The sequence below is a fragment of the Trachinotus anak genome, unplaced genomic scaffold (assembly GCF_046630095.1).
Source record: "Trachinotus anak isolate AG129_WGS33_773 ecotype Australia unplaced genomic scaffold, CSIRO_AGI_Tana_v1 ptg000016l, whole genome shotgun sequence".
NCBI classification, from domain to species: Eukaryota; Metazoa; Chordata; class Actinopteri; order Carangiformes; family Carangidae; genus Trachinotus; species Trachinotus anak.
In genome coordinates, this window is record NW_027273867.1 from 16,950,480 (window position 1) to 16,977,745 (window position 27,266).

Here is a 27,266-nt window from a genome sequence, read left to right on the forward strand (position 1 = left end):
ATTGTGGGAAGTAACTAAATACATTTATTCCAGTACTACACTTGCCACTTTATACTTCTACAACTTTCAGAGGGGATTATTGTACTTTTTACCCCACTACATTTATTTGACAACTACACTGACATGACACACAAAACCTATCAAGAGGTTAAAACATGATGCATTGACATAAACTTACCAAACAGTAGGGAAGGCTAAATTGTTTGGTAATTTAATGAAGGTAAAATTTTTGATGATTTTATGATAGTCAGGATTAATTATGCTCAATGTGTGTGTGGTCAAAAGCTTGTTTAAATAACATCTTTGGAACCAGCTGCTTAAGCAAAAATATTTTTTTATATTTATGTTTTAAAGGGTAGAAACATTAATATTTACATGGCATTATGAGCATCATTCACCATAAAGTTTAAATCATGAAAAGGGATATCAGCGCTGTGGTTAAAATTTGATAAATACATGTATTAATTAGTTCTTTTATATTACTGTAAACCACAGGCTTTTTTCCTCTGCATCACATTTATCTGTACAAATACACAATTTGTAAATATAGTAATAGCAACACACATATAATAAAAAAAAATACAGATATTCACACTATTCTCTACGTTATCAGTGTTGGTATCTGTTTTTACTTATGCGTGATGAGGCAATCAACCTATTATTGTTAAACTGCTCAGATTTGTTAGATCTTGTTTTGGCAGTGCCTAAGGAAAACCATCTGAGAATATGCCTTTTTAAAGCCGGTGTCTTACCGGGACACTTGAATAGAAGTGAGCCATCATTAATGTTATGAGCTACACAGGTCAGAATATCAGCTATGAAAAAGGTCTACAGCCTCAGTCACCTGCATTTATCTCTCTGGATTGGTGTCATTTGTTAGCCAATAAACAGGTCAAATGAATCATTCAATACTTTTTGCATAAATCAGATTGTAAATCAGCAGCTCGTTTTTATCTTCTGATGAGGCAACTTAATGTTTATTGTCTGAAATGAAAAAGGAAAAAGGAAAAAGTATGTTTAAAAATTAATTGTATGCAGAAATGAAAACAGATGAATCTGCTTTTGAAAAGGAAAGCGTGACTTTAAATTTATGTGTGAAAAAAAAAATCATAAAAAAAATAATAAAACTGGATACTAAATTGTAGAGATGCAAAGGTAAAGGTAAGATGACCTCCTCAATATTATACAATAAACAACTCCTAATGTGAGTACCATGAAATGTGGTGCTGTGTACAGTTAGAGCTATTACATCACAGCAGCTTATCCTCAGCGAACATCGGTATTAACCCTCACTTGATGAAACCTGCAGACCTGAGGGATCATTTGAATCAGAGCTACATAAAGCTGTGTGATGTATTGTCCAGCTGGTGCTCCTGTGTGCTTCCAATATACTGTATGACTCATGTGATGGTTAATGAAATGTCTCAGAAAGCACACAGGCAACTGGAAGCTGATTCTTAAAGCAGTGTCTACATTTGGAAAAGCTGGGGTTGCAAACTGTAAATAGCACATGTATCACCAAAAATGTAAGTTGCTGAAGAAACAAGAAAGTAGAGGTTATTTTCTTATTGACGTTCATACAGTTTGTACATTCTACAAAGGACCTAACAAGAAAAATGTGAAAATATCTAATGCAAAATTGTCCTGTAGATTACTTAAATTCAAGTTACAAAATTAAATTAATTGCCAACCAAATGCAGAAACAATGTGTTAATAAATAAAATTGAGGGTCTCCATTAGGTTGTCCATGACTGAGTATTAAAGTCAACAGCAATCAGTAAAATTTACATTGAAGGTTTCTTTGTTTCTTTCACTGTTGTTCTTTGTGGTCAGGTTCAGTCAAAGTGTGACATATATTCTCCATGAGTCTCTGTCTGTTGGTAATGAATAAGTCACTCTGCTGGGGGAGGCTGATAACTGGGTCTGCGAGCAACCCGTCCCAGCCGGTCCACGGCTACACTCTCAAAGGCCCTCCTCATCAGAGGATGCTCCTCCAGGACCTCGTTGAAACTGTCCACACTCAGGGAGTAAAGACGACAGTAGGTGTCTGCCCTCACAGTGGCTGTGCGTCGGCCCTGGGTTAGCAGGCAGATCTCTGAAACCAGGCAGAAGGAGTTTGACGTATATATCACTCTCAGTAATCAATAACCCTTTTGATAACTGATTAATCATTGACGTTATTTTTAAAGCAAGAAATTACTGGTCCCAGCTTCTCAAATTTGAATATTTGCAGTTTTCTTAGTCTTCCAAGAAAGTAAAATAACTATCTTTGGCTTTGGTTGAGCAATGAGAAGATGTCAATATGGGGTTTGAGCAGTAGCAAACAATTAATTGATTAAGTGGGAAAATTACTGTCAGATTAATCAGCAAAGGGAATAATCAGAAGTTGCAGCCTTACATACAATGCAGTATGGATAATGAAGGAATTTACAGATGAGTGATATGAACCACAGCGCCTCATAGATTTGATGGGCAACTGTCTGAAGGTTGAAGTCAGTGACATTTGATTTACCCCCAAAATACGCTCCATCGCTGAGTTTAATCTCCTTACTGCCGCGTGGGATGACAGTGACGGTGCCATGCTGGATGAAGTACATTTTCCGACCCAGAGTTCCCTCTCGTATAATCAAGTCTGCCGGTTGGAAAACTTCGAAACGCAGCTTGGTCAGGATCACTGTCACAAAATGGGGGTCTGTGTTGGCAAACAGTGGCATGTTGGCTACTAGCCCACGGCAGTTATAGCTGACTATCTCCTGCAGGGTGGGGAGAAAGAGAAGAGAGAAAACATTTAGAAATGGTCAAAGTGACAATGAGATATCTCTATTGTGGAAAGACAAGCAGCAAATCCTCACATCTGAGAAGCTGAAGCTTGAGAAAATGTGGCACTTTTGCTTTAAAAATTGAACAAAGTTTTCTGTCAGACATCTTAAGAAAATTGTTTTTTTGGAGGCCTATATGTATTTTAACCTTATTGTCTAGGTCTACATTTGCATTTGAGTAGGTAGGTGTAAATAAAACACAGAAGTAGAGAGAAAGGAAGAAACACCAAGTGAAATCGAAGGTTTAAATAACTCACCTCCTTGAGTGGATCACTGAGCTCTCCGAGGATGCTGTCCTCGTCAAACATCTTGCCTTGGAATCGCTGCTCGTAATAATCATGGATCCTCTGTCTTACATCTGCTGGCAGTTTGTGGAACGACATGTACTGCTCCACTTGCTTATACTAAAAACATTTGCACAAAACACATAGTGATTTGACTTTCATGAGGATACAATTGAAATTAAACAGGAATTATGTCAGATGTCACATTTAGTCATATTTTCTACCATGTGTTTGCTGAATTACTCTTAAACACAATAATTATGTATTCATTTTATTTGTTATGCAGGGTTTTTTCCCCCCAGTTTTAAGTGGATTACAAACTAATTTGTAATGGGCATTAACAAACAGTGATCCAAAACAAAGGTGCTGCCACTGGTCTATCATCCGCTCTGCTTTATCTTGTGAAAATCCCCTGGAAACGGTCACAGTAAGGCCACAAAATCCATTAGATAATACACATATTCTCTCGGCATTTGGCACAATTTCCATGAGTAAAATACAAGCAAGTAAGCAAGCCTGTGATATAAAACATGGCCGTGATATTAAACCTCAAAGCCAGAATCACATTAGCATCCACGTGAGGCTCCTGGGACATATTGTCCACGAAAGAGCTGAGGCTGTAGGTCAAAAGCTTTTAGTTTGTTCAACTTTTCAGAGTCACAACAGAGCACTTTACCTTTTCTTGATACTGACGATGTGACGCATCCAAGGACTGAACCAGGGTAGTTGCATGTCCGAGGAACATGGCATAGCAGGTGGCCCCCACAACCATACTGACCATGGTGAGCCAAACGTCGGTCAGGCCTTCTGGAGGGTGGGCACCGTATCCTATACACAACATGTGACTCATGGCCATAAACAGGGCGTATGAGTACTGTATGTGCCATGTAGCGTTCTGAGAAGAAGGAGTAAAAATGATGGGAGATGAGACAGGTCAAGACATTGTTGTCATGAGAAAACATACTTTACATGGCTCCAGGATGCGCATTATTTTAACAATTTCGTTTAAGTTTCTTGGAATTAATATAATTGTCATTAGAAGGAAAACGAACAGAGACTGGTGCAGTTGCAATTAATGGAATAGTTTGACATTTTTGGAATTGAATTCACTTAGATGAGAAGATTAATACCACTTTCATGTCTTTATGGTAAATACAATGACTGTTTAGCTTAAATCAAAGGTAGGAAATGAGGGAAGACAGTTAGTCTGGCTATGTCCAAAGGAGACTCCATGAAGTTGCTGCATGTGAAGCACACAACCCCCTGTAAAACCACAAAGTGTCATTTTTACAATTCTGTTTTTGTACGAAAAAATAGGATAAAGTGTTCTAATAAGTGAGCTTTAGAGATGCTGGTGGGTCACTTTCATTACTTTCCAGTCTTTATGCTAAGTATGCTATATATGAATAATATTTTATTTCAATATAAATTATGAATTAAATTTTAATTGGGTTTAAATGAAGGCATTAATTTCAAAGGAAAAAAAAAGTTCTCCTATTAGAACCAAATCACATAATTCTTTGTGTTACTGAGTTTTTAGTTACTGATTTTATTTCTCTTTTTTTTTCTTTTTCTTTTAAGTTTTCCAGGTTTAAAGGAATTGTTTCCTTTCCTACACAGAGTTAGAGGGAATCAGTTCCTTCCTCATATCTGTCCATCAAAGTTCCAGAAGCCAGTTAGCTTAGCATAGAATAAAGACCGAAAACAGGAAAGAGCTAACCCAGCTTTCTCCAAATAAAAATTGTGGTTTTGTGGTGGAAACTGTTTTTTGTCCTGCGTTTTCGTGTCTTTACACTAAGCTAAGCTAATCGGCAGCTTTACATTCAACAAATGTGAGAGAAATATCTTCTCATTTAACTCTCTTCGAGAAAGATAATAAGCTTATTTCCAAAAATATTAATCTTAACTCCTTTGAATATAATGTTTTAGCATACTTTTAACTATATTTTGATGAACCTGGACTCACCACCATATTATTTTTGGATACCCAGCAGTCTGGAGGGAAGTCCTGCAGCATAGGCACCATAAAGGTCAAGCAGCCATCCCAGTGACACAACAGCAGCATCATGCCAATCAAGTTGACTATACGCACAACTGCACTGGCCAGGTCATAAGTCATGTGGAAAATCTGACAGAGAGAAAGTTATAAGGAGGAAAAATACAACATTAACTGGGTAGATTTTTGAATTGTTCACGTGCATTTTTATGTATGTAATAATGTCTCTAGACACATGCCCTCCTCTCTCTTTCCTTTACCTCTTCCCACTGGTGAATGTAACGGATGAGGCGAGACAGTCTTAGAAGACGCAGCAGACTGAGGATCTTGGTGAAGCGCACAATGCGGAGTGCACGGGCAGTGCGGTACACATCAGATGACTCGTGCCGGGCCTCCAGGTCAACAATGAGGAAAATGTAGTCAACAGGGATGGAAGAGATGAAGTCCACCGCGAACCAGGTGCGGAGGTAATGCATGCGGATCTCTTTGGGGTCCAGGATGATGTGGCTGTCCTCCCCCAGGATGCCAGTGCGAAAGTTGAAAACCAGGTCCATGAGGAAGAGAGTGTCAGACAGGACATTAAAGGTGATCCAGGGGGTGGTGTTCTGGTCCTCAAAGAAGGTGATTCCCCAGGGTAAAATCACCAGGTTACTCATCATCAGCAGGAGCATCACGATGTCCCAGTAAAATCTGGACAGAACAGGAGTGGTGGAGGGTTATGCAAATGTAAAGCTGTGCATTTCATTCTCACCCAAAACCTTTTTCACTAGTGCTATTATCTGCTATTATATGAGTGCATAATAAGGGTCCCGTTCACACATGACCTTACAAATGGAGGTTATTGCTCCTTATTTTAGTGCTTAAAACAGTCAAGTTCATACTCTATGTGAACTCTGTGTAAAGAAGTGACAGAAGCAGAAGTTGATAACTGGTATTTGATGCAAAGTGATTCAAACTGTGCAGTTCCCCCAATTGTTCTGATTCTCCATCCAAAGAATAATTAGACTGTGGTTCTGAGATAAGATTGTTCAGCTTACAGAGCAATGAAGTATATATTTCTATATAAAACATGCAGGCTAACAATTCTGCAGTACTGTGTAGATCTTAAAGGCATCTTGCACTAACATGTTATCTGTATCTGGATACATTATCAGGATAATAACATCCAATCCACAGGCCTGTGCATTTACACCTGGTATTATTATTTAGCATTTTTCAATTTTCTGATTCTGCCTGCATTGTCAATCAGATCTCAACTAACTTGGAGCTTCCCCACTCAAGCGAAGTGATGCCATAGAAAGGTGACATTTTTAAATCATTTTCTGAGAGGGAGGACTTGATGGCCACTGTTAGTACTTGTACCTCTCGCTGGGCTTTGTGTCATTCAGACATGCAGAGAAGAACACACCACTATGTGCCAGTGATGGAGACGCCAAATGCAGCTAAAGGCTACCATGGCTACTTTTATTGTGCAGTGAAACCAGAGAAAGAAAAGATAGAGAGACTACATGAACAAGTATTCTGGTCAACTTTGATGAAGAGTTATAGCAACAACATTTTTGTATGTTGTGCAGCACGTTTGAATCTGTGCTGGAACTTGCCCTGAAGCAAAAAAAAACTACTCATTATCAAAAACCACCTAAACCTTGGAGGAAAATGTGAGTTAGATCATCTAGCAGATGTGATCTGGTTAATCCAATCACATTCTGATCACAATCTGTTCTGCGTGGATTTTACACCTGGCATCAACATGCGTTTATCCAGATACAGACTTCATGTTAATTCCAGGTATGAATGGGGTCGGAAAGTTACAGAATTTTAACTTCAGTTAGAGAATTTGAAACAGAGACCAAGGTTAAGTAAAGTCATCCAATCAGAGGAACAGTGTGCTGTCCAGGGAATGACCCATTTCAGAGTGACCCTCGCTCTCATAACGGCTTCTGTCACAGGAGGAACCCCTCTCATTAAAAATGCATGGTGTTTACCTCATCAGGCTCTACATGCTATCAAAAACACAATGTAGAAAAGAAAAGGTCACTACCACTGGAGATGTCTGGCCTGTGATGTGTAGTTTGATGCTTCAGCCATTAAGAGTGTTGAAGCCCAGACATCTGTGCTGTACATCACTGCACTCATCACTGTCTGCTTCATGTCATGCAAGTCCCATTTTCCTATAGGTCTCCAGTGTCTTGTTGGACACCATGAGGACACGGTTTGGGTTTCCTTACGGCTTCTTTCCATCAAGTGTCAATCACTTTGTGTCTCTCTCTGCTTTCAGTCTCTCTTTTATTACATAGGCAAAGTAACAGAATATGAACCAGACTATTTTTGATGACCACTGCTGCTCGGCGATCGCACTGTGAACCCTGCGAGAAAACTACCTCCTTCTTTAGCCAGTCAGAGCCAAGATACAGGAACTGATAGATTAGTTCGTCATTCTCATTCACGTTTATCCCTCCATCAATCTCTTGCGTCCCTGTCCCTGTGTCTCCACATTGGTTTACATGACTACTTATCATCTCCTCTCATATTGCAGCAGATTAGTGGTTGCTTGCTGCTAATAACTCCACCGGAGACTCTGGATGGCAGTACAGCTGCTTATTAGAAGTGAGTGCATACTGTATATATGTGGGAGAAACAGAGTTAATCTGCTGTATCAAAAGCTTTTAGTCAAGCTATTAGTAACACTGTGAGTGAAACAGGAAATGTGGTTGTTTGATAGCATTTTATGTTGAAGCTGCATCCAGGATTAATCTGCTAATCAACTAAATTAAGTTTTTTACTTATCAAAGCGACCAACGTGGCGCTTACGTGGCAATCATGTGGTCCACCACTTTGGTCCAGACTGAAATATCTCAACTATGATTGGAAGGAATATCGTGAAATTTTGTACCAACATTCGTGGTTCCCAGAAGATGAATCCTAATGAAATCCTAATTACTTTAGTTTCTTTCCACCATTTTGCCATCATGACGTTTGTGGTCTTGAATGAAACGTCTCAACAACTACTGGACGGATACACCATGGATAGCTCCAGAACAGAGTGAGAGGACTGTGAGTTACTTCTAGTAATTATGTAGACAATCTTAATGTTTTTTACCCAGCAGTGGCCCAGCAGTTAAAACATAGACCATATGCTCTCATCACATTTCATGCATGTTATTCCCTCTCTCTACCTCCCCTTATTTCCTGTCACTTACATATTCTATATGTAAAAATTTGTCAGTTTAACAGATCTGGTCATTTTACCAACTTTAAACTGGGTTCAAAATACAAAAGGCAACCAGCTATCTGACCTTAACCTCTAAACATGAAGGTTGATCACTAAAAACGTGCCGTACCAACTCATTCATTCTAAAGGGGAAGTTGGAGCATAAGGTTTAAGGATAGCAGGCCTTCAGTAATCCCCCCTCAGCTGTCTGTGTATTATTGCATAATAGAGCAAGATTGGAATTATAGGCATTCTTATGGGCAATAATCCCTCTGCATGGGTTTATCCTCTGTCTGGCATAGGCTGGGTGTTTAAAAATTGTTTAAATTTGGTGCCGGCTATTATTAGTGACCAAACAGACAGCCAACACAGTCAATCAGCTTGGGCATCACTGCTAAGATGTTGTCCAGCCCAAAAAACTGAATGATCCGACAAATCCTCCAAAAAATGAGACAAAACTAGAGCAAGATATCATAGTTTTTCAAATGGAATAGATTATATCACTTAATAATCTAGATCGATGAATGTATTTCTCCCTCCTGATAAACAGGGAGAAAGGGAGTCACAAGGGAGTGGTATCATTAATCCAGATGATCTTGTCCTATATACTGTATCGCTAATCAAATCCCTTCATCGCCTTATCATGTGCAAGGAACCATGACATCAGCTGCTGTACTGCAGTCTGTCCTTGGATCGGAGAACTCTGTCACAGACTTTACAGTTGGATGAAGACTGGGAAATTTATGGAAGATCAATGACAAATTGGGTAATCTTGTGTTGGGAAAAGGTTGCATGTGACATGTGAATCAGTTTCTGCAGAAATGTAGATACCAATTCTGCATTTCTGTCCTTTTTCTGCAGAAATAATGTGGACCAACCTTGCCACAAAAAAACACTTAAATTAAAAGGACATTTTGAAGATAACTCAACCTCATCTTTACCTGAAGTCACTGTAGGGGTGGATGATCCACACTCCAAAGCTCTTGACCCTGGCCTGCTCAGCAGCAACACCCTTATGACTGCCAAACATGCGCAGGGAGAACTTGTTGACCCCGGGTTGCAGCAAGGAGCAAAACTGCCTCTGGAAGTAGGTGGAGTGGTCCTGAGGGGGGTCTTCATCAGCTGCTTCACCCTCCCTGTGGATGTCCAGCAGGCCATCAGGGTCAGCTGTATAGTCATCATTGTGGGTCTTGACCAGGGAGAAGAGCGTCTTGTTCACGTCGCTTCTCTTGTCTGGCTTTGGGGAGGGGGTACCAGGGGGGCTTGCCCTCTGGGAAGCACTTCTCCATCTAGAGAAGCGGAGGTTGCTCCATTTGCTATACTTGGGTGTCTCTGGTTTGTGAGCCGGGCTCTCGGTGATACCTCTCTGGGCATCTGTACTCCTGGAGGGGCTGGTCATTTTTAGACAGACCTTAGACTGAGCAAAGCAAAGAAGGCTCTACCTTGTGGGGGCCTGATTAAAAAGTGTACTTGCTAATAAAGTTTACTGCAAATGCCATTTTTCATTTGATGTCTGCTTAAAATGTTACCTTCCTTTACAGAATAAAATACCCAAAAAAAAAAAAAAAAAAACAGACAACCTTCCAATAGAGCACCCAACTTTAAAATGCCATGCACTTAATATAGTTTAAAACACAACAGAATATCTTCTGGTGACACCACAGCAAATAAAAATACCATGAAGTTGCAGAAGGTCACTTTTATCTCTTGTAGAAGAAGTGTTTTTTCCCACACCAGGTCTCACAATATACAGCCAAAAAAAGTTGCGACGTCCATTAAAAAAAAAAAAAAAAAAAAAAAAAGTACTTTCCTGAGATGCGTGAAGTCTACTACTCCACGGGAAAATAACAAGTTCAGCTTCAGATGTTCTGTGTCCGCCTCCGGTTCGACAGTGAGAGGACAGGGAGGGCTCAGTAGCCTTCAATAATCGGCTTGTTGGCATAACAGCGTCCACTCACCATTCACCTCACTCCTCCCCTCTCCTCGTCCCCCCGCCCCACACACACACACACACACACACACACACACCCTGCGAGCTCTGATGCAGTTGCAGGTCAGGTTGCTCGGTCAGATCGGGCAACCTCCAGGTCAAAATATAATGATTTTTTTTTTTTATAAAAGACGGCTATAACGTTAAATTTATTCCTTAAAAATGAAAAACTCCATAAAATTTTACTTTTACTTTATTCATTTATCTATTTTTTTAAATTTTCTTTATTGCGGAACATGTTCTAATATAATGGGTAATTCTAGGAAACAGGAGAGCAGCTTTCAAACTCTTTATTTCTTAGAGGGTTAAAAAAAAGTGTTTGTATGACTTTATTAATTTCAGTGTAAGAAAAGTTATAGATTGCATGCAATTGTCACATTTAGTGTAATCAATGCAAAAAGCATAAACAATCCCTTCATGGTCTACTGTGGTAACTCCATCAATCAGTCCATGAATAAATACCTTAAAAATCTACATTAATGTTTATATTATGGAATGGAATGGCTTCACATGGCAGGGTTAAAGACCACCTGAGCCTCAGTGAGCAGCTGTAGCTGAGCACTCGCTGCCTTGCTCAGAGGCAATTTTACGCTCTTTCCCCATCCTGTTTTTGTCTAGCTGCTCTGTGGATTTGGGGGATTAAAATGACATGCCCACACATTTTTAGATGATTGACCTGATTTTTATATATATTGACACAAGAAAATGGAACGAACTTGCTGCTTCATTCAGTAGTTATATACCCTATCAGCTGCCCCGCTTGTTGGTAGGAGTTACTGTAAAGCATTTTAATTAGTCTGTTGCAAATCAAACGCAGATGAGGGAGAGTTAGATGATCACTACAATTTTATATTCAGTTAAAAAAGCTTTAGAAATTTAACTGATACAGGTTATTTGTTCAATTCTGCTCGTGTGGTCAGATATTCAGTCCTACGTGAGCTCCTCCTGGTATTTTCCTGGCTGTGAAAAGGTCAGCCTCCAAATTGTTACACTTACTCCTGTAGTTGATCACATTTCACCACTGTTGGCCATGCACCCCTATTGTAGCAGGTGTCATGTTCACATTTACACCAATGACTCAGACACTTGGGCACTTGAGAAGCTGCAGACACTGGGTCACACTTGCCCCTTGCTGAAGTTCATTGATATACAGTACATGAGTGGACACAGCATTATTGAAACACTTATCTACTGTATATGCAATACAGCTCAGCGGCACCACAAAGTGTTGCCTCCATAAAGTGATATCATATGATGATGTCAGAAGAAATGTCACCAGAGAGACAGACAGAACGAGAAATAAAAAACCTGGCCTGCAGGTTTTCTTTTAAATATCAAGTGACAGCCAGTGACCTCGAGCGGTGAGAAACTGGAGTCCTGCGACTAAAGACTATGACATAGTTGCTCAAAGAGCGTCACTGATTTCAGTCGAGACTTTTTCATGAGATGTTTGAAACTGACTGTGCTGTCTCGACTTTTTCAGATGATGAACCTCTGAGCTTTTCAGTCAGTGACAGTTCATGCGAGAGGACCCTAGGTCTTACTTCACGGACTAAAGAAATCACTTAAAAACCCAGTGGATAAGTTGGACAAATGTACTGTCAGAAAGTGTTGGTGAAGTGTTTAAAACCCAACTTTGTGGCTTGGCTTTTGATTAGAGTATTTTATGACCATTATTTAAAGTCATATTTAATTATTGTTTGCTTGTTTTATCTATATAATTTGATATTACTTCTCACTCATATTATTTCTATTTTTCATATGCAATTATTCTGCAGTTGTTTTTCCCCCGTCTTTTATCTGCCTGTAAATCACTTTCAATTGCAATAACTTGTGTGAGAGGTACTATACAAATAGAGATATTTGTCATATGGCGTTTGATTGATGAAACGTGTGTATTCTGTGTGCTTAAAGCTGGTCGCGGTTTGAGTCTGGCAGGGAGACGTTGCAGCATGTCAGCCCGTGTCTCTGTCCCTTCATTTTGAGTCTTTACTCTGTTTAATACAAGGCAAAGAAAAGCCCCATAAAAAATTATATCTAGGAAACAAGTGCCACACATTCCAGAAATGATAGATGATGTGACAGAAAAAAAGAACACCACAAACCTTTCAGTAAAAAAATCAGTTTATTGTTTATTATTATTATTATTATTATTATATCAGTGTTTAGCTCAAAAACATATCAACAACACTTCATTAATCAGTAACAGGAACTACATTAAGAAAATCCAAACTTATCTGACACTTAGAACAAATTTTAACTACTGGAATGGTGATGGAGTGGTGTCATGTAGCTGCTGAGATTTTTTACTGGTGTATCGATGTCAGAGCAGGGATTGAGGTGGTGGAGTAGCTGCACAATTTCCTGGAAGACACAGTCACATCATTAATCCACTATTCATGCTCCATATCTGCAAATATTTGATTTATTATGATAAGAAACCTTTTGTATGACTTACACAGCTACTGTGCCCGCCTTCAGATAATCGCATATTGGTCTGTGCCCTGTCACTTGTGCTTTCAGAGAGTCAATCTCTTGGTTCCAGGCGTCTGAATCTGATTTTAAAGAAGCTTAGTGATAAAGAAGAGAGGAAATGATTCAGGCCCAAGCAGTAATTCTTACATTTCTCCACATGGTGGCAGCAGCACCCGAGTATGAATGATCTGTGAAGCGGTAACATCTTGTACCTTCTGTCTCAGCGTGTGCTTTCTCAGTTTCAGCCAGCTCATCAGTTTTTGTTTTCTGCAACATTGACAGGGAAATGTCCGTTGAAGTGAAATGGCACTTACACAAACAATGGACTTGCTTGTCAGGCTTGATTCCGCAGAACAGTAACATGAGTGGAAGCGCTTCATTACTTTCCATTGAGGGTAAACAGTGCAGAATCGAGCGGTCACACCGTCCCATTAAATTGTTAAAATGAAAAAAAGGCAAATAAATACTGAAGCAAGAGAGGACGAAAAAAATAAAAAATAAAAATAATAAATAAAATAAATAAAACTCACCTTTTCTGTTTGACAGGCGTCGCTCTCTGCTTTCTTTTTTTCCATCTCTGGACCGAGTTTGGCCACTGCAGGCTCCAGCTCCTCCATGGCCTTTGACCCCTGACTCACCAGCTTTTCCAGCGAGCTTTTAAAGAGCTCATAATGTGCGATCCGCTCATCGAGCGTCTTCAACCGCACTTGCACCTTTTCATCGGAACTCTCTAGATTGGTCAACGCTTGGCTTTGGCCCATAATAATCACCACCAGCCCCATGCACAACAAGATGGTTAGAATGGATATAATCCACTGGCCCCGCATTGTTGTTACTTGTGTCACCTAAAGAGACAGAGGGAGGGAGATAAGCCTATCTAAAAGGCAGCAATTTCATTTTTCATACAGTGTGAAACTCCTCTCACCTGCTTCCCTGTATGTAGTCCACTTCACTTCCTGCTTTCTTCCCTTCAATAATTTGCAGACCAAAAACCACCAAGCCACCAGGAGCAGGATGTCACCTGTTTGACCCCCGTCACTTCATGCGCGTCTCTTTTACCTCCACCCTCTTCCCGACGGGCTCGTCGTCCAATCAGGTTTCACAGGGAAACAGGTTCCGCAACATATTAAACATCCAGAGTCAATGTATCACTTGTTGCTGAGATGAGGCAATGGCAGACCACAGGGGTGTACTTTACCCTCACTCTATGCAAATATATACATTTTATGATGACGAGAAAGCCGTGCTTTGATTGGCCGACTTCAAACGACGACACCTGTAACTAATCAGGACTTCCTCTCTTCCAAGTCCCTGGAGCTTTTCCCGCCAGCAGGTGTTATCATTTATTTACATACTGCTGGGTAAAACATGAAAACAGGCTTATTTACTTGTTAGTATTTTTTTTTTTTTTTCTTAGCAGCGTTCAGTAAGCGCCTGCCTCTTGGGGAAGAGCCTGAAGAGGAGCGGTTTATCTAAAGAACGGGTTTATCCAGTAAGGTAACTGCCTACATCGTCGCTAACATGTGCGTATTGGGAAATATAGGCTACCTCCTGCATGAGCACTACTCTCGAACCAAATGTCAAGAAGATGTGTGTTTTTCATTCATGTCATGTCATTTTCAGCCTCAGTGGCAGGCAGCAAAACCCACTGTACACCACCTACCCAGCACCGAACAGCAGACAGATGAAGATAGTGGAGCATCCAGCAGCTAAAGCACCAGATATTTAAATCAGGAGTTGATAAGAGAGTAAAAACAGAGCTACAAGGAAGTGTAGTCAGGGCTTACATTGATCAGGTGGAACTAAACAAGACTCCAGTAATGCTAATGCCAACGTTGCTTCCTATATGTTGTGTTCACAGCTTGTCTCTGCTGCATATATTTTGCATATATGGCCCTTTATGGCTATTTCCCTTCACCACCGAAAGTAGGTGAGGTTGTGCCAGAAACCTCTTCTCATTTTCAGTGAGTGAGGGATCAAAAGGTGTAGCTCACCAGTTCCGAACATGTGTGGAATCCAAAATTGTCTCTTTGAAACCATCATCATAGGTTGCACAGTGACTATAAACTGTGAGCAAATACTCTCCAGTATTTGACAAGAAAAAAAAGCTCAAATTTGTGACATTTTGTGAAGCAGACATCTTCCACTATTAGCTTGTGCTCTCTGGGATTTACCTCATGTTGTGACCTCCCCAGGTGGGGAACCCATGGTGTAGCTACAGTATACTTCTCTATGTGAGGATTTCTGTCTTGCTAGACAAGGTAGTTCTGGTAGCTGATGCTTGAGCTCTGCCATGACAGAACTGATATTAAAATTCATGCTGAACTCTGCTCCAACCAGCTGAACTGGTGCTATCAGGGTGGGGTGAAAAGAATGTTTTTTTGTTCAGAGACTATGTCATAGTGCAATGTTGGCCTGGGGCATCCATTGTGTGCAAGCTGAATGGATTTTATTTAGTCAGTTAATAAGTTGATTCATTTTTAAATAAACCTGTGGTTGCATTTTTATATATATATATATATTGCATTTTTATATATATATCTGGCTCTGGCTTGTGGGCATTGGTTGCTGGAAGGGACTAGGTATAACTAATATATATATATATATACATACATACATACATACATACTGTAAGACTTTTTAGTGTAAATTTACTGGCAGCAGCTTTGCCCATACAGTACTGCATTTTTTGTAGTTTCTTACTGTATTTTAGAATTTAAAAAAATCACTGGAAATACATGTGCAGTTCTTTACTGTATTCTTGTAAATTTACAACACAATACTGTTCAGTTTTGTCAGTAAATTATTGTAAATTTACAGTATGTTTCTATGGTACAATTACTACTACTACAACTAATAACAACAACAATAATAATAATAATAATAATTATTATTATTATTATTATTATTATAATAAACAAATTAATGAAAAGGGACAACATTCATTATGCAGTTCATTTTTAAATATTTATTGAAATAAAAACATGACCATTTTTTAATTCAAACAGCAGTACAATATTGAGTGAGTGAGTGTATGTGTGTGTGAAAGATCAAACAAAGTCTCACTTGAAGTCACTGAGCTTCTTGAGTGTAAACATGCAGATTCACTTGTCTCCTCTTTCACCATGTTCCTGCTTTTCCTGGTCTGCACCTTCTCATGTCTTTGCTTTTGTGCCACTGAGGATTAATATCAGTGTTCTGAAAAACAATGTAGAACAAAATAAATATTTGTCTTGAAATATCTCTCGCAAAACATTTTTTGAGTTCTTCATAAATGGGATGAAAATATAGATGCCACAAGGGACCTTATGTCACAGTTTCTAAATGGAGAAGAAACTGTCAGATGTGTGCCTTTTACATGTCACATTTTACAGAAAAATCCACAGGACAACACAGTGTGTCATTAACAATGCATCTTTGCAACAGTTCGGCAAGAACAACAAAACAGTGAATTTAGAGCATGGTTCTAAAAATGTCTGAATAAAGTCTTTCTGCCAACTGGAAAACAAAGCATTAAGTTAGACTTAACACCTCACTACATTAGTTCAGTTAAATTATCTTTCAGCATAAGCAACAGTGTTGTTTAATGGTTTTGTAAACTTAGATAAAATATTAACATGTTTATTTTAGCCAGCTAAAAAAACTGCATGAAGCTTTTCAATGACTAAGACTGTCCTAAATGGCAGAAAAGTCACCTGGAGAAAGTCTCACACTGATTTTTTTTTTTTGTTTTGTTTTTTTTTTACTTCCTTCCTTGAATTCACTAACATTTTACACCCCTCGAGGCAGAATAAAAATGGTGACATACCTTACTCAGTCGAGGTTGCCTTATCAATACAGATCTGGACATCTGTGACAAAAGCCTGAGCAGGTCGTAGTGAGACTGTGTCTTTGTGGTGACAGAGACTTGTTGGTGAATGTGTTCCAAGGGTGAAATCCAGAAAAATAAAATGCAAGCTGCAAAAACAGCCCAGACTCTCTTGCAAGATCTTGTTTTGTCAGTTAATTTTAAAATCTTAGCCCCACCCTTTTTTTTTCACCTTCCCAAGGTGCTCAGGTGTTTACAGTAAAGTTTACAGTAAATTACTGTAGATAAAGGCATTCTGTGAAAGGGCTGTTATCACGTTTTCTTTTCTCCCAAGTTGCATTGCAGTTTACAGTATGGCACTGTATGACACAGCAGAATACTGTTCAGATTTCACTGTGAATTTACATCAAAGGGTTACAGTGTGTGTATGTGTGTGTGTATATATGTATGTATGTGTGTGTGTATGTGTATGTATATATATATATATATATATATATATATATATATATATATATATATATATATATATATATAATGTACCTGTTGATGCATTGCATGACTTTTAATGTATCTATAAATTAATAATAAAATAATTGTTATGATTTCATGTTTCCAGCTGACTCATTTTGAAAGGAAAATCATGTAAAAGGGAGAGAGAAACCTTTATGCATACAATTCAAACACTGCCGTATCTGTGTGTGGTGCATGACCATGTAACAATTGCTGCTGATATATGTATACATGCACAAGCAAAGTCATTTTTACCTATTGCATTGTGTGTCTACAGATAAAAGAATAAGATAAAATCTTTATCTGTTTACCTCACACATAACAGTGACACAATTACGTTTTGTTTTTTTTGTTTTTTTTATGAAAAGACGACCACATCACAATATGTCCACTCCTCCGTTTGATAATCACAACAGCATCAAAGCTGTTCAAAAGAATGATGTATTTAAACAAGTCACACCCACACATTATTCTTGAGGGTGGTGACCAAATGCCATAATCAACAATCAAATCACAGCTGATGAATGTTTTATAATTGCACTGTAAAAACATATCTATGGGCACAAAGCCAGCAGAATAATCACATGTAAGTTGGAAAAAGCAGATAACAAAGGCCACACAGGTGCCAAGAATACGTTTACATTGATTTATAGTCTTGCATCCTGTTAAAGGTTTTTGTTTCTTTGTAACCTTTTAACCCTTTGGGCTTTTCCATATACACTGAAATGAACTCTTCTGTGACCTGGTAAAATATCGTACACAGCCGCACTTGATTCCATGGACATTTCCAGTCACATCAGCAGAAAAAAAACTCTTGTGTCGCTGTGTTTGTTCACTTCTGGGAAGAGCCCTGCAGAGCTACCTAGAAGCTAATTGGTCTATTACTGGAGGTCAGAAAGTATTTAAGCACCTTTATATCCTGCACATGAAGCCCTGACTGCCTGTTCACCAGCTCAGGTAAGAATGATTTAGATATCTTAAATATTGGGGCTAACAATTTCCCATGTGTGTTTTCAGCTATTTTTGCTTTCCCCCCCTCATTTAACCATTAAAGTACAGTGATACTAAAGTGAATTTTCTCATGCACTTAGAACTGGGTCACACATTTACAGCATTTTAAAAAGTAGGCTGTTTATGTCTATTTTTCTTTTTTGGTTTTGTTTGACTAGATGCTGATGTGCTAACATATTCCTGTTTTTTTTGTTGTCATTTATTTGTATCAATGATTTTACTTATTTTGCATAACAAGATAAAATTGTAAGAGACAAAATAGAAGTTTGCTGCATTTTAGCACTTATATGTTAAAATGTGTATATATGCAGGATGGCATGTATCTGCAGTATAATGGAAAACTGATTAATAAAAATGAAAAAAGACCAAAAGTTTAAAGGTGTATGAATTCCCTGACTGTCCATTTTGTACCTCTTTAGGTCCTCTCCTTTGACAAACATGGGGTTGTTTATTGTAATCTTTTCAGCTCTTCTGCTGAGTGGTAAGTTATCACATATTACTCATGAATTAATAATTTTCTCCTAAATATTTGATGATTAAATGTATCAGTGAGATATTACTGTAGAGAAAAACAGCACTTAATTTCAAAATAATTTCATTATTTTACACCTAATTAATAAGAGAAATATCAACGTGATTACTAAAACTATAAATTATTATTAATATTCTACTTTAGCAGTAAAACAGGAACAGTAGCTAGATGTACCTACAACAAAAGACGCAAGCACATACAAACACATTAGAAACAATTACAGAAATCTCTAAAAATCATACATTAAAATTCATCTTTTTTTTAGGATGTTTGACTTAGAGTCATCAAAATCTACACTTTTCACCCATGAAAAACATCATGCAACATGCACTTTAATAAATTGGTTTGTTATTGACAATGATGAAATGTTCAAATGTAGACTTGTATGATGGATACTTTGCAGAATTGTTTGATGTGATCTGAACTTACCTATTTCATCCAAGAGAAGCAGTGAGAAAAAAGAGGGTTCAAAATAAGAAGTCTCGCAAGACTTGAATGCAAATAGATTTCTAATGGATAACTACTTTTTTTTTTTTTTTTTTTTAGGATTTAGCAGAGGAGGACCTGCCACTCTAACACCAAAGTCAGGCATCTGCTGGGTCATGGGCAATCTTCACTTCACCTTTGATAGCCATTACTACACCTTCTTGGGAAACTGCACCTACACCATGGCTAAGAACTGCCATGTTAGTGCAACCCTCCCAGCCTTTGAGGTGGACATCAAGAATGTGAACAAGGGCAACGTACAGGTCCCATCTGTGGGGATGGTCACCGTCAACGTTCACGGGATCAACATTGAAATAGGCCGTGGCGAGTTTGGTATTGTCCGGGTGAGTTAGTGATCTTTACAAGAAGATCTTTACATGAATGTTTTATTGTTACTGTTTATTAATGTTTATTGGCAGATTAACCTATTTTTAGTCAATATGGACTGTATATCTGAGGCAACAAATAAAGAGATAATAGAGAAGATAATAGAGATTTTATTTATGGACATCTGAAAAAAATATTCCTTTTTCTAGACCCAATATGGCTACCTTTGGGCCAACAATGTAAAAAATAAGTAAAGGGCTTCAGCATTTCTGCCCCAAGCTGTTATTCCTGGCAGTGTGGAGGAAGCTTTGAAATTGACATTTTCATGTTGGGAAATACACAAATTATGAAAATCCAAATAATTAATTAATTATTAATTAATTAATAATAATTAATTAATTAAATGTAATCAAATAAAATGTAATGAACGTGTGAAATGTGAGTGAAATTTGATTGATTGATATTCAGGTGAACTATCAGCAATGGACTCTCCCAATGAACCTGAACAATGGCAAGGTGAAGCTTTCCCAGAGAGGTCTGTTTGTCATCGTGGAGACAGATTTCGGCCTGACCGTCCAATATGACTGGAACGATTACCTTGCCATCACAGTGCCGGGCAGTTTTGCTGGCAGTGTGTGCGGCCTGTGTGGCAACTTCAACAGCAAAAAGGAAGACGATCTCCTGACTCCCAGTGGTTCAGTGACCAGCAGTGTGGCAGCGCTGGGAGAAAGCTGGAGGGTTCTTGGTGCCACAGATGATGCCTATTGCAAAGACGAATGTGGTGGCCAGTGTGAAAAGTGTCCTCTCAGCCAAGTTGAGAAGATAAAAAAACAAATCTTCTGTAGAGCCACTATACAAGATATTGTTGAACTCGTAGGTTGTCAGCCTGACATTGACTCCACCGTCTTTCAGAGCAACTGCATGCTTGACCTCTGTTGGGGTGAAGCTGTGAACACGTATCTTTGTAACACTCTACAAGTTTATGCTGACATCTGCCAGAGGTCTGGAGTCCAAGTCTCCAATTGGAGGAAGTCTACTCAATCCTGTGAGTAATCCAGAGTTTAAAAAGGAAAGTCAATAAATCCTGTCAATAAATACAGTGGTGAAGTAACAAAGTCCACATACTGAAGTTTTGTACTTGAGAACAAATTTGAGGTACTTGTATGTCACTCGAGTGTTTTCTTCTTCATGCCTATTTATACTTCTACTCCACTACATTTATTTGACAGCTTTGGTTACAAGTTACTTTACAAACACATACAAACAAATGAAGAACTTATAATATATGATGCTTTGTTATAAATTAAACTACCCAACAGTATATACAAGTACAACTTAAACAGCTGAGTACTTTCACTTTTAACACTTTAAGTGCATTTTCTTGATAATAAAAACATACTTTTGATAAAGTAACATTTTCAATACAGTGTTTACAGTGTGGTATTAGTTCTTTTGCTTGCATAAAGGGTCTCTCTCCATCACTGAATCAATGTCAATAACTTGATGATCTGTCTCCTTTGTGTCAATACAGCTACACCCAAGTGCAGACAAAACAGCCACTATGAGTTCTGTGGGAGTGGCTGTCCTGCTACATGTGCAAACCCAAACACTTCCGCAAACTGCAATGCTACCTGTGTGGAGGACTGTGTGTGTGATGACGGCTTCCTGCTCAGCGGCACCAAGTGTGTCCCCAAGGCTGAGTGTGGCTGCATGTACCAAGGCCACTATGTGGAAGCTGGAGAATCTTTCTGGGGTGATGAGAGCTGCACCCAACGCTACACGTGCTCCGCTGGTGGACATTTGTCCCTTAACCAGACTAGCTGTCCTGCTGGGCAGCAGTGCCAGGTGGTGAAGGGGATCAGAGGTTGCTATCCTGTCAACTACGCCACATGCATGGTATCTGGAGACCCACATTTTGTGACCTTTGATGGGGAGCGCTACAACTTCCAGGGCACTTGTGCATATCAGATGGCTGGTGTCTCATCCAATAAAACTGGCCTGGAAAGTTTCAGTGTTGTGTTGCAGAACAATGGCCAAGATAAGAAGATTGGGTCTGCTGTCAAGCTGGTAGAGGTCAAAGTGTATGGGTACACCTTTGTTGTCAGCAAAGAGTACCCTGGCACTGTTGTGGTAAAGTATTTTCTCAAATAATGAAAACACTGCAAGATTACATGATTTAAAAAAAATATATATTTAATAATATTTCTCCTCAATTAATTGATGAATTGCTAAATAAATCCTTCGCTTTGTTCAAGTAGCAGAACCCAAAAATGAAAAATAAAAAGCAGCAAATCCTCCATCCTCCAGCAATTCACTTAAGCTTATTTCCCAGTAATATTCAATATTCACAACTAAATAAAAACCTTTAGTTAGTTAGTTAGTTAGTTAGTTAGTTAGTTAATTAGTTAGTTAGTTCAACACTCAAAAACTCATCTTGTCTGCTTCATCAGGAGTGTTTGGGTGTAGGTTGATCAGGTTTGATTGACAGTGCTGGCAACAGAAGCAAACAACCTCCATGTCATCAGATCCCGATTCAAATGTTATTGAATCCTAAAATAATTATCAACATACTAATTATTGCAGCTCTACATACATGTGCTTTCAAATTCTATTCATTATTTGAGCAAATTACTTAAAGACCCTTTTTGTATTTAATTATTATCTTTTTCAGGTCAATGGTGAACTCTCCAACCTCCCAGTGTCGCTAGACGGCAATAAACTCCATCTTTACACAAGCGGCAGGTTTGCTGTAATAGAGACAAACTTTGGAGTGATGGTGTACTATGACTGGAACAGCGTAGCATTTGTCACCATTCCCAGGACTTACATGGGCGTGATGCAAGGTCTTTGTGGCAATTACAACCTGAACCCCATAGACGACATGCAGATGAGAGATGGGAAGCAAGCCTCGACTTCTGAGGCTCTTGGTCAAAGCTGGAAAGTCACTACCATCCCCGGCTGTGTTGATGGCTGCACCGGCCCCTGCCCCGGCTGTAATGCCACTCAGAAAGCTCTGTACAACACCAGCAGTTACTGTGGCCTCATCAGTGACCCTGCAGGCCCGTTCCGTGACTGCCACTCCAAAGTTGACCCTGCAGGCTTCCTTACTGACTGCCTGTACGATGTCTGTCTGTATCAGGGCAGCAGGAATATGCACTGCAAGTCTTTGACAGCATACACAGCTGCCTGCCAGCTGAAAGGTGCCAAAGTATACTCCTGGAGGTCAGCTCAGTTCTGTGGTAAGGACATTTACTTCAAATTCTTGTGAATTTTTCAAACCATTTAACTTCTAGACTAATCCTGACCCTACCTTGTTCCTAGATGCCCGGTGTCCATCAAATAGCCACTATGAGCTCTGTACCAGCAGTTGTACGGGATCATGTGACAAAGACTCTACACTATCAAGCTGTGGAACTCAGTGCATGGAAGGATGTACTTGCAATGAGGGTTACCTTCTGAGTGGAAATGAGTGTGTGCCTGCCAACCAATGTGGCTGCATGTATGAAGGCAAATATTACCAGCAAGGACAGGTCTTCTACCCTGATGCCCTTTGCCAGAAGGAATGCACCTGTAACGGCACAGTAAGCATGAGGAGAGCTGAGAGAGATCACATGAAAGAGCAGTCTTTATTTTTCTAAGACTAGTTTAGTGCAATGGGAATAATTTACTTGTACATATCTCACTTGGCATTATGTTGATTTATACAATTGCCATCTCTCTAAAAAAGCTGATTTTGTTAGATCAAATTTGGAAGGAAAATTTCACCCAAATCACACAATAAACACTTCCTCAACTAGTCATGCAGATGCAGTTTCATGTGCTGGAGTTTTCAAACCTCTGCAACTGTCCATATACAACAGAGGTCACGGTAACACTTTGCTTTAAGTTCCCCCTATTTAGCATTGTCAAATTAGCCATTAAAATAACATCAAAATACATTTTTTAAATCATAAAGGGACAAAGCAGATGAAATTAGAAGCAACTAATACAAAGCAAAAACATGTTAGATATTAAATGTGAGCAGTTAAAACATGACAACATAAAATCACTTACACTAGAGAGGAGATGTCTTAGGAAGAGGAAAATTTGTCCATTAACAATGATTAACCCAGTGTGTCTTTCTTATCAGGTGCAGTGTAAACAGTCCTCTTGTGGCCTATATGAGAAGTGTGAGACAAAGAATTACGTGCGATCATGTCAGCCTTTGGGGAAAGGAGTCTGCTCCATCTCTGGAGATCCACACTATAACACCTTTGACAACACCACCTATGACTTCCAAGGCACCTGCACCTACATTGCAGCTGAGGGCTGCCACCTGAACGGCACACAGCTCACAGACTTCTTGGTGGCAGTGGAGAATGAGAAGTGGTATGGCATGTCGGACAACCCCAAGGTCTCAGTGGCCAAACTTGTGGCAGTAGAGGTTTATGGAACCGTCTTGATCCTTCGCCGGAATGACGCTAAAATGGTTTGGGTATGTCACTACTATCGTCATTGCTTAAGGAATTAAACTGAGCTTAGCTGCACTTTGGGAGCTACACAAATGAAATGAAACAGCAATAAGAGACACAACAAACAGTCAAATAGATTCAAATGTTCATAATGTGTATATAAATGCCAAATTATAAGAATTAATTGTTCTCTGCAGATAAATGGGGTCCTACATCATCTTCCACAAAACCTCTTCAATGGTGCAGTGAAGGTTTATCAGGAGGGGGCAAATGATGTCATTGTGACTGACTTTGGCTTGAGAGTCACTTATGATCTGGTCTACCACATCACTGTCACTGTCCCTGGAAACTACCGGGGCAGAACCTGTGGTCTGTGTGGCAATTTCAACAGTGACAAATCAGATGAGTTCAAGCTGCCAGATGGAAACGTGACCAAAGACTTCCAGACCTTTGGAGCAGCGTGGAAAGTGCCTGTGCCTGGAGTGGTCTGTGTGGATGGCTGTAGTAATGACCCCTGCCCCAAATGTGAAGATTCTAAAAAAGTTGCGTTAGAGGCAAAATGTGCAATTATCACCAATCCCAAAGGTCCCTTTGCCGCCTGTCATGATATTATTGATCCTGCGTCCTACTTCAGTGATTGTGTCTATGATGTTTGCATGGCTAAAGATGAGCAAAATATGCTGTGTCACAGTATTGCTGCGTATATGTTAGACTGCCAAGACTTTAGTGCAAAGATTCAGAAATGGAGAAGTCCTTCTTTCTGCCGTGAGTCTGCACATTTTCTCCACATCTCTTCACTTAACAAACAACAACAATTCCTAACTCTTCCTATTTATTTACAGCGTTTACATGCCCTGCCAACAGCCATTATGAAACCTGTGTCCTGCCCTGTACCTCTCCATGTCCCGGTCTCACTGACGCCATCCCATGTACCACAAGTTGTGTTGAGGGCTGTGCCTGTGATAAGGGCTACCACTATAATGGAACTGGCTGTGTGCCTCTTGACCAGTGCAGCTGTTATTACAATGGCCATACGCTCAAGGTGAAAAGATAATATATAATTAATGCATTACAGGTAGATCTGATAAAATAAAGCTCCGATAACACATTCAAATAACATTTATCAATGCATTATAACGATGACACTTTCGACTCATTTGAATTAGATAGCTGCATGAAATTAATTTTGCAAATGAGATGAGAGCAGTTTGGGATGTGAATTTTTAGCCACCAACCACACTGAAACAACAACTCTTAGATGTATAGCTATATAATCTGGTACAGGTATTCATGGTTCACAGAGGATGAAGCCAACTGACACTTTGGTGGTCCCCTGATCTGTTTTTTATTAGTCATGTTTTCCCACTGGCCGCATTTCCTTAAGTTTTCACATCAAGTGTTAGAATTTGGATGATCTCCATCCATTCCATAAACTAGTTAAATATAACAGAAAGCATGATAAGCCCCCTCTAAGCACTAACATCACCATGTATTTTCAGGTTGGAGAGCCTGTTATAACAGATGACTGTCATAAGATTCTCACCTGTCTGGACTCTGGAGTAATCTTGTCCAAGAACATGACATGTGACCCCAATGAGAGCTGCCAGGTCAAGAACAGTGTGATGGGCTGCATACGTCAGCAGTGCTTTCTAAACACCAATGGGACCCTCACTGCATTTAATGGTGAAGGGGGCACCGTAACAGTGCCAGGAGCCTATGAGATTATCCAGAGCTGTGACCAATCTCAAACATCAAACTGGTTCAGGGTGGTGGTGAAGTTGGAGACATGCACTCCTGGAGTCAACACAATTGTGGCTGTTTATGTGTTCTTCAATGACATGATTATCACAGTCGACAACAAACACAACATCTGGGTAAGTGTCTAGAAGAAGATATGACATTAATCTTACCTAATCTCCTATGTTACCTATCTAAAGTTCATTTATTACTATAAAGCGTATAATCTGTATTCACAGATGAATGGAAAGGCGATCAATCAAACCACCTTCTCCCAGAACAATGTAAAAGTGGTGGTTTCTGATAACACAGTGAGAATCAACAACCCATCCAACCTTCAGCTGTCCTTAAGTTCAGTTAATATGCTCACCATGAGTATCAGTGACAAAGTAGCTGACACAATATGTGGGGCATGTGGAAAACTCAAGCCTGTTGACACAGCACCTCAACCTCTGAAAGAGAGACCGTTTCCTTCTCTCCATGGGCCGAGTTCTGCTTTTGCATCACTTAACATTCAGCAGTGGCTGGCTCCTGATTTCCCCCAGTGGTGAGTCACATTAATTACCTCCAGATAATAACATAAATGGGCAATGAAGCCCAGATTTGCATCAAAACACTAAAATGTGTACATACACTATACCAATTTTTGAAGACTGGAAACCTTCATTAAAGCCCAACAGCAACTTATGCAATCTTAATATTTCAATGATAAAATCACAAAAACAATTACATATGGGCTTTAAAATAAAAATAATAATAATTTAAAAAAAAAAATCATTCTTATGTAAATCGATTTGCTATGTCTGTTACAATAACAATAAAAAATGGCAGCACCTATGCTTCAATGGCCAAGTCATACAAATGTTGAGGGCATCAAACGGCACATATAGGTGATGAAAACAGTTATCCTTATTTCTCTTCCTGTTAAAAAATTAGCCCAGAAGTCTTCTGTACAAACAGTTTATTACGACCTGTAATTACATTCTGTTAAGTGACCTTTAGCACCCATTGTAATTTTGACAGAAGCCAAACATGAAGTTGGGTGATTTAGTTTATAGATGGACAAAGTCTACCTGAGGAGGATGTTAGGGTGGACAGCTGGCTATACAACAGCGTGTCTACGGTAAACATGACAACAAAGGTCCTCTAACCTTAATGAGGTACTTATCTTAACCCAAAGCATGATTTTCTCCTCAACCTAACCTGGTGTCTAAATCCAACCAAACAGTGACTGTCCCACAGCCTTAACTACGTGTTTATTATTGTTACCACAGAGACAAAGGTCCATGGGTCGTATCTGAGTGTGGGGACAAACAACCTATATGGTCGTTTAGACTGAAGGACTTGTGGGGACTATTATATGCAGATGATGTAATTGTCATTCTTGTTACATTGTGTTTCAGTAGAACTTCAAAATGTGACAATTTTTTTCTGTTTCTTTTTCAGTGGTTGGTAAATTTCAGGCCTGTCAGCTTTTTATCAACTGCATTGATCACCATCCTTCAGCACTACCAAACTGACAGCATCATTGATTCATGTAATATTTTGATTAATGTCCTCCAATATTAAAATATTACATCTGTGTAAATCTCATTCCTTTTTTCTTGTCTTAAATTTTCTTTTCATAAA

The 27,266-nt window shown here is 39.2% G+C and overlaps 2 protein-coding genes across 2 annotated transcripts; one reads left to right on the forward strand and one right to left on the reverse strand.

Moving 5' to 3' along the window:
- Nucleotides 1-317: 317 nt before the first annotated feature.
- Nucleotides 318-13,943, reverse strand: hcn3 (hyperpolarization activated cyclic nucleotide-gated potassium channel 3). Its single transcript, XM_071500695.1, has 11 exons — nucleotides 13,701-13,943; nucleotides 13,306-13,620; nucleotides 12,988-13,042; nucleotides 12,759-12,870; nucleotides 9,252-12,664; nucleotides 5,360-5,789; nucleotides 5,070-5,231; nucleotides 3,780-3,998; nucleotides 3,077-3,223; nucleotides 2,513-2,753; nucleotides 318-2,095 (listed from the first exon to the last, which is right to left on the reverse strand). The coding sequence occupies exons 5-11, from the start codon at nucleotides 9,707-9,709 to the stop codon at nucleotides 1,893-1,895; spliced, it is 1,860 nt and encodes a 619-aa protein (XP_071356796.1). The 5' UTR covers nucleotides 9,710-12,664; nucleotides 12,759-12,870; nucleotides 12,988-13,042; nucleotides 13,306-13,620; nucleotides 13,701-13,943; the 3' UTR covers nucleotides 318-1,892.
- Nucleotides 13,944-18,527: 4,584 nt separating this feature from the next.
- On the forward strand, nucleotides 18,528-27,230 carry LOC139634437 (IgGFc-binding protein-like). Its single transcript, XM_071500888.1, has 12 exons — nucleotides 18,528-18,585; nucleotides 19,183-19,466; nucleotides 19,918-20,494; nucleotides 20,981-21,579; nucleotides 22,121-22,688; nucleotides 22,771-23,030; nucleotides 23,579-23,923; nucleotides 24,098-24,665; nucleotides 24,743-24,942; nucleotides 25,400-25,774; nucleotides 25,877-26,184; nucleotides 27,084-27,230. The coding sequence occupies exons 1-12, from the start codon at nucleotides 18,543-18,545 to the stop codon at nucleotides 27,091-27,093; spliced, it is 4,137 nt and encodes a 1,378-aa protein (XP_071356989.1). The 5' UTR covers nucleotides 18,528-18,542; the 3' UTR covers nucleotides 27,094-27,230.
- Nucleotides 27,231-27,266: the final 36 nt, after the last annotated feature.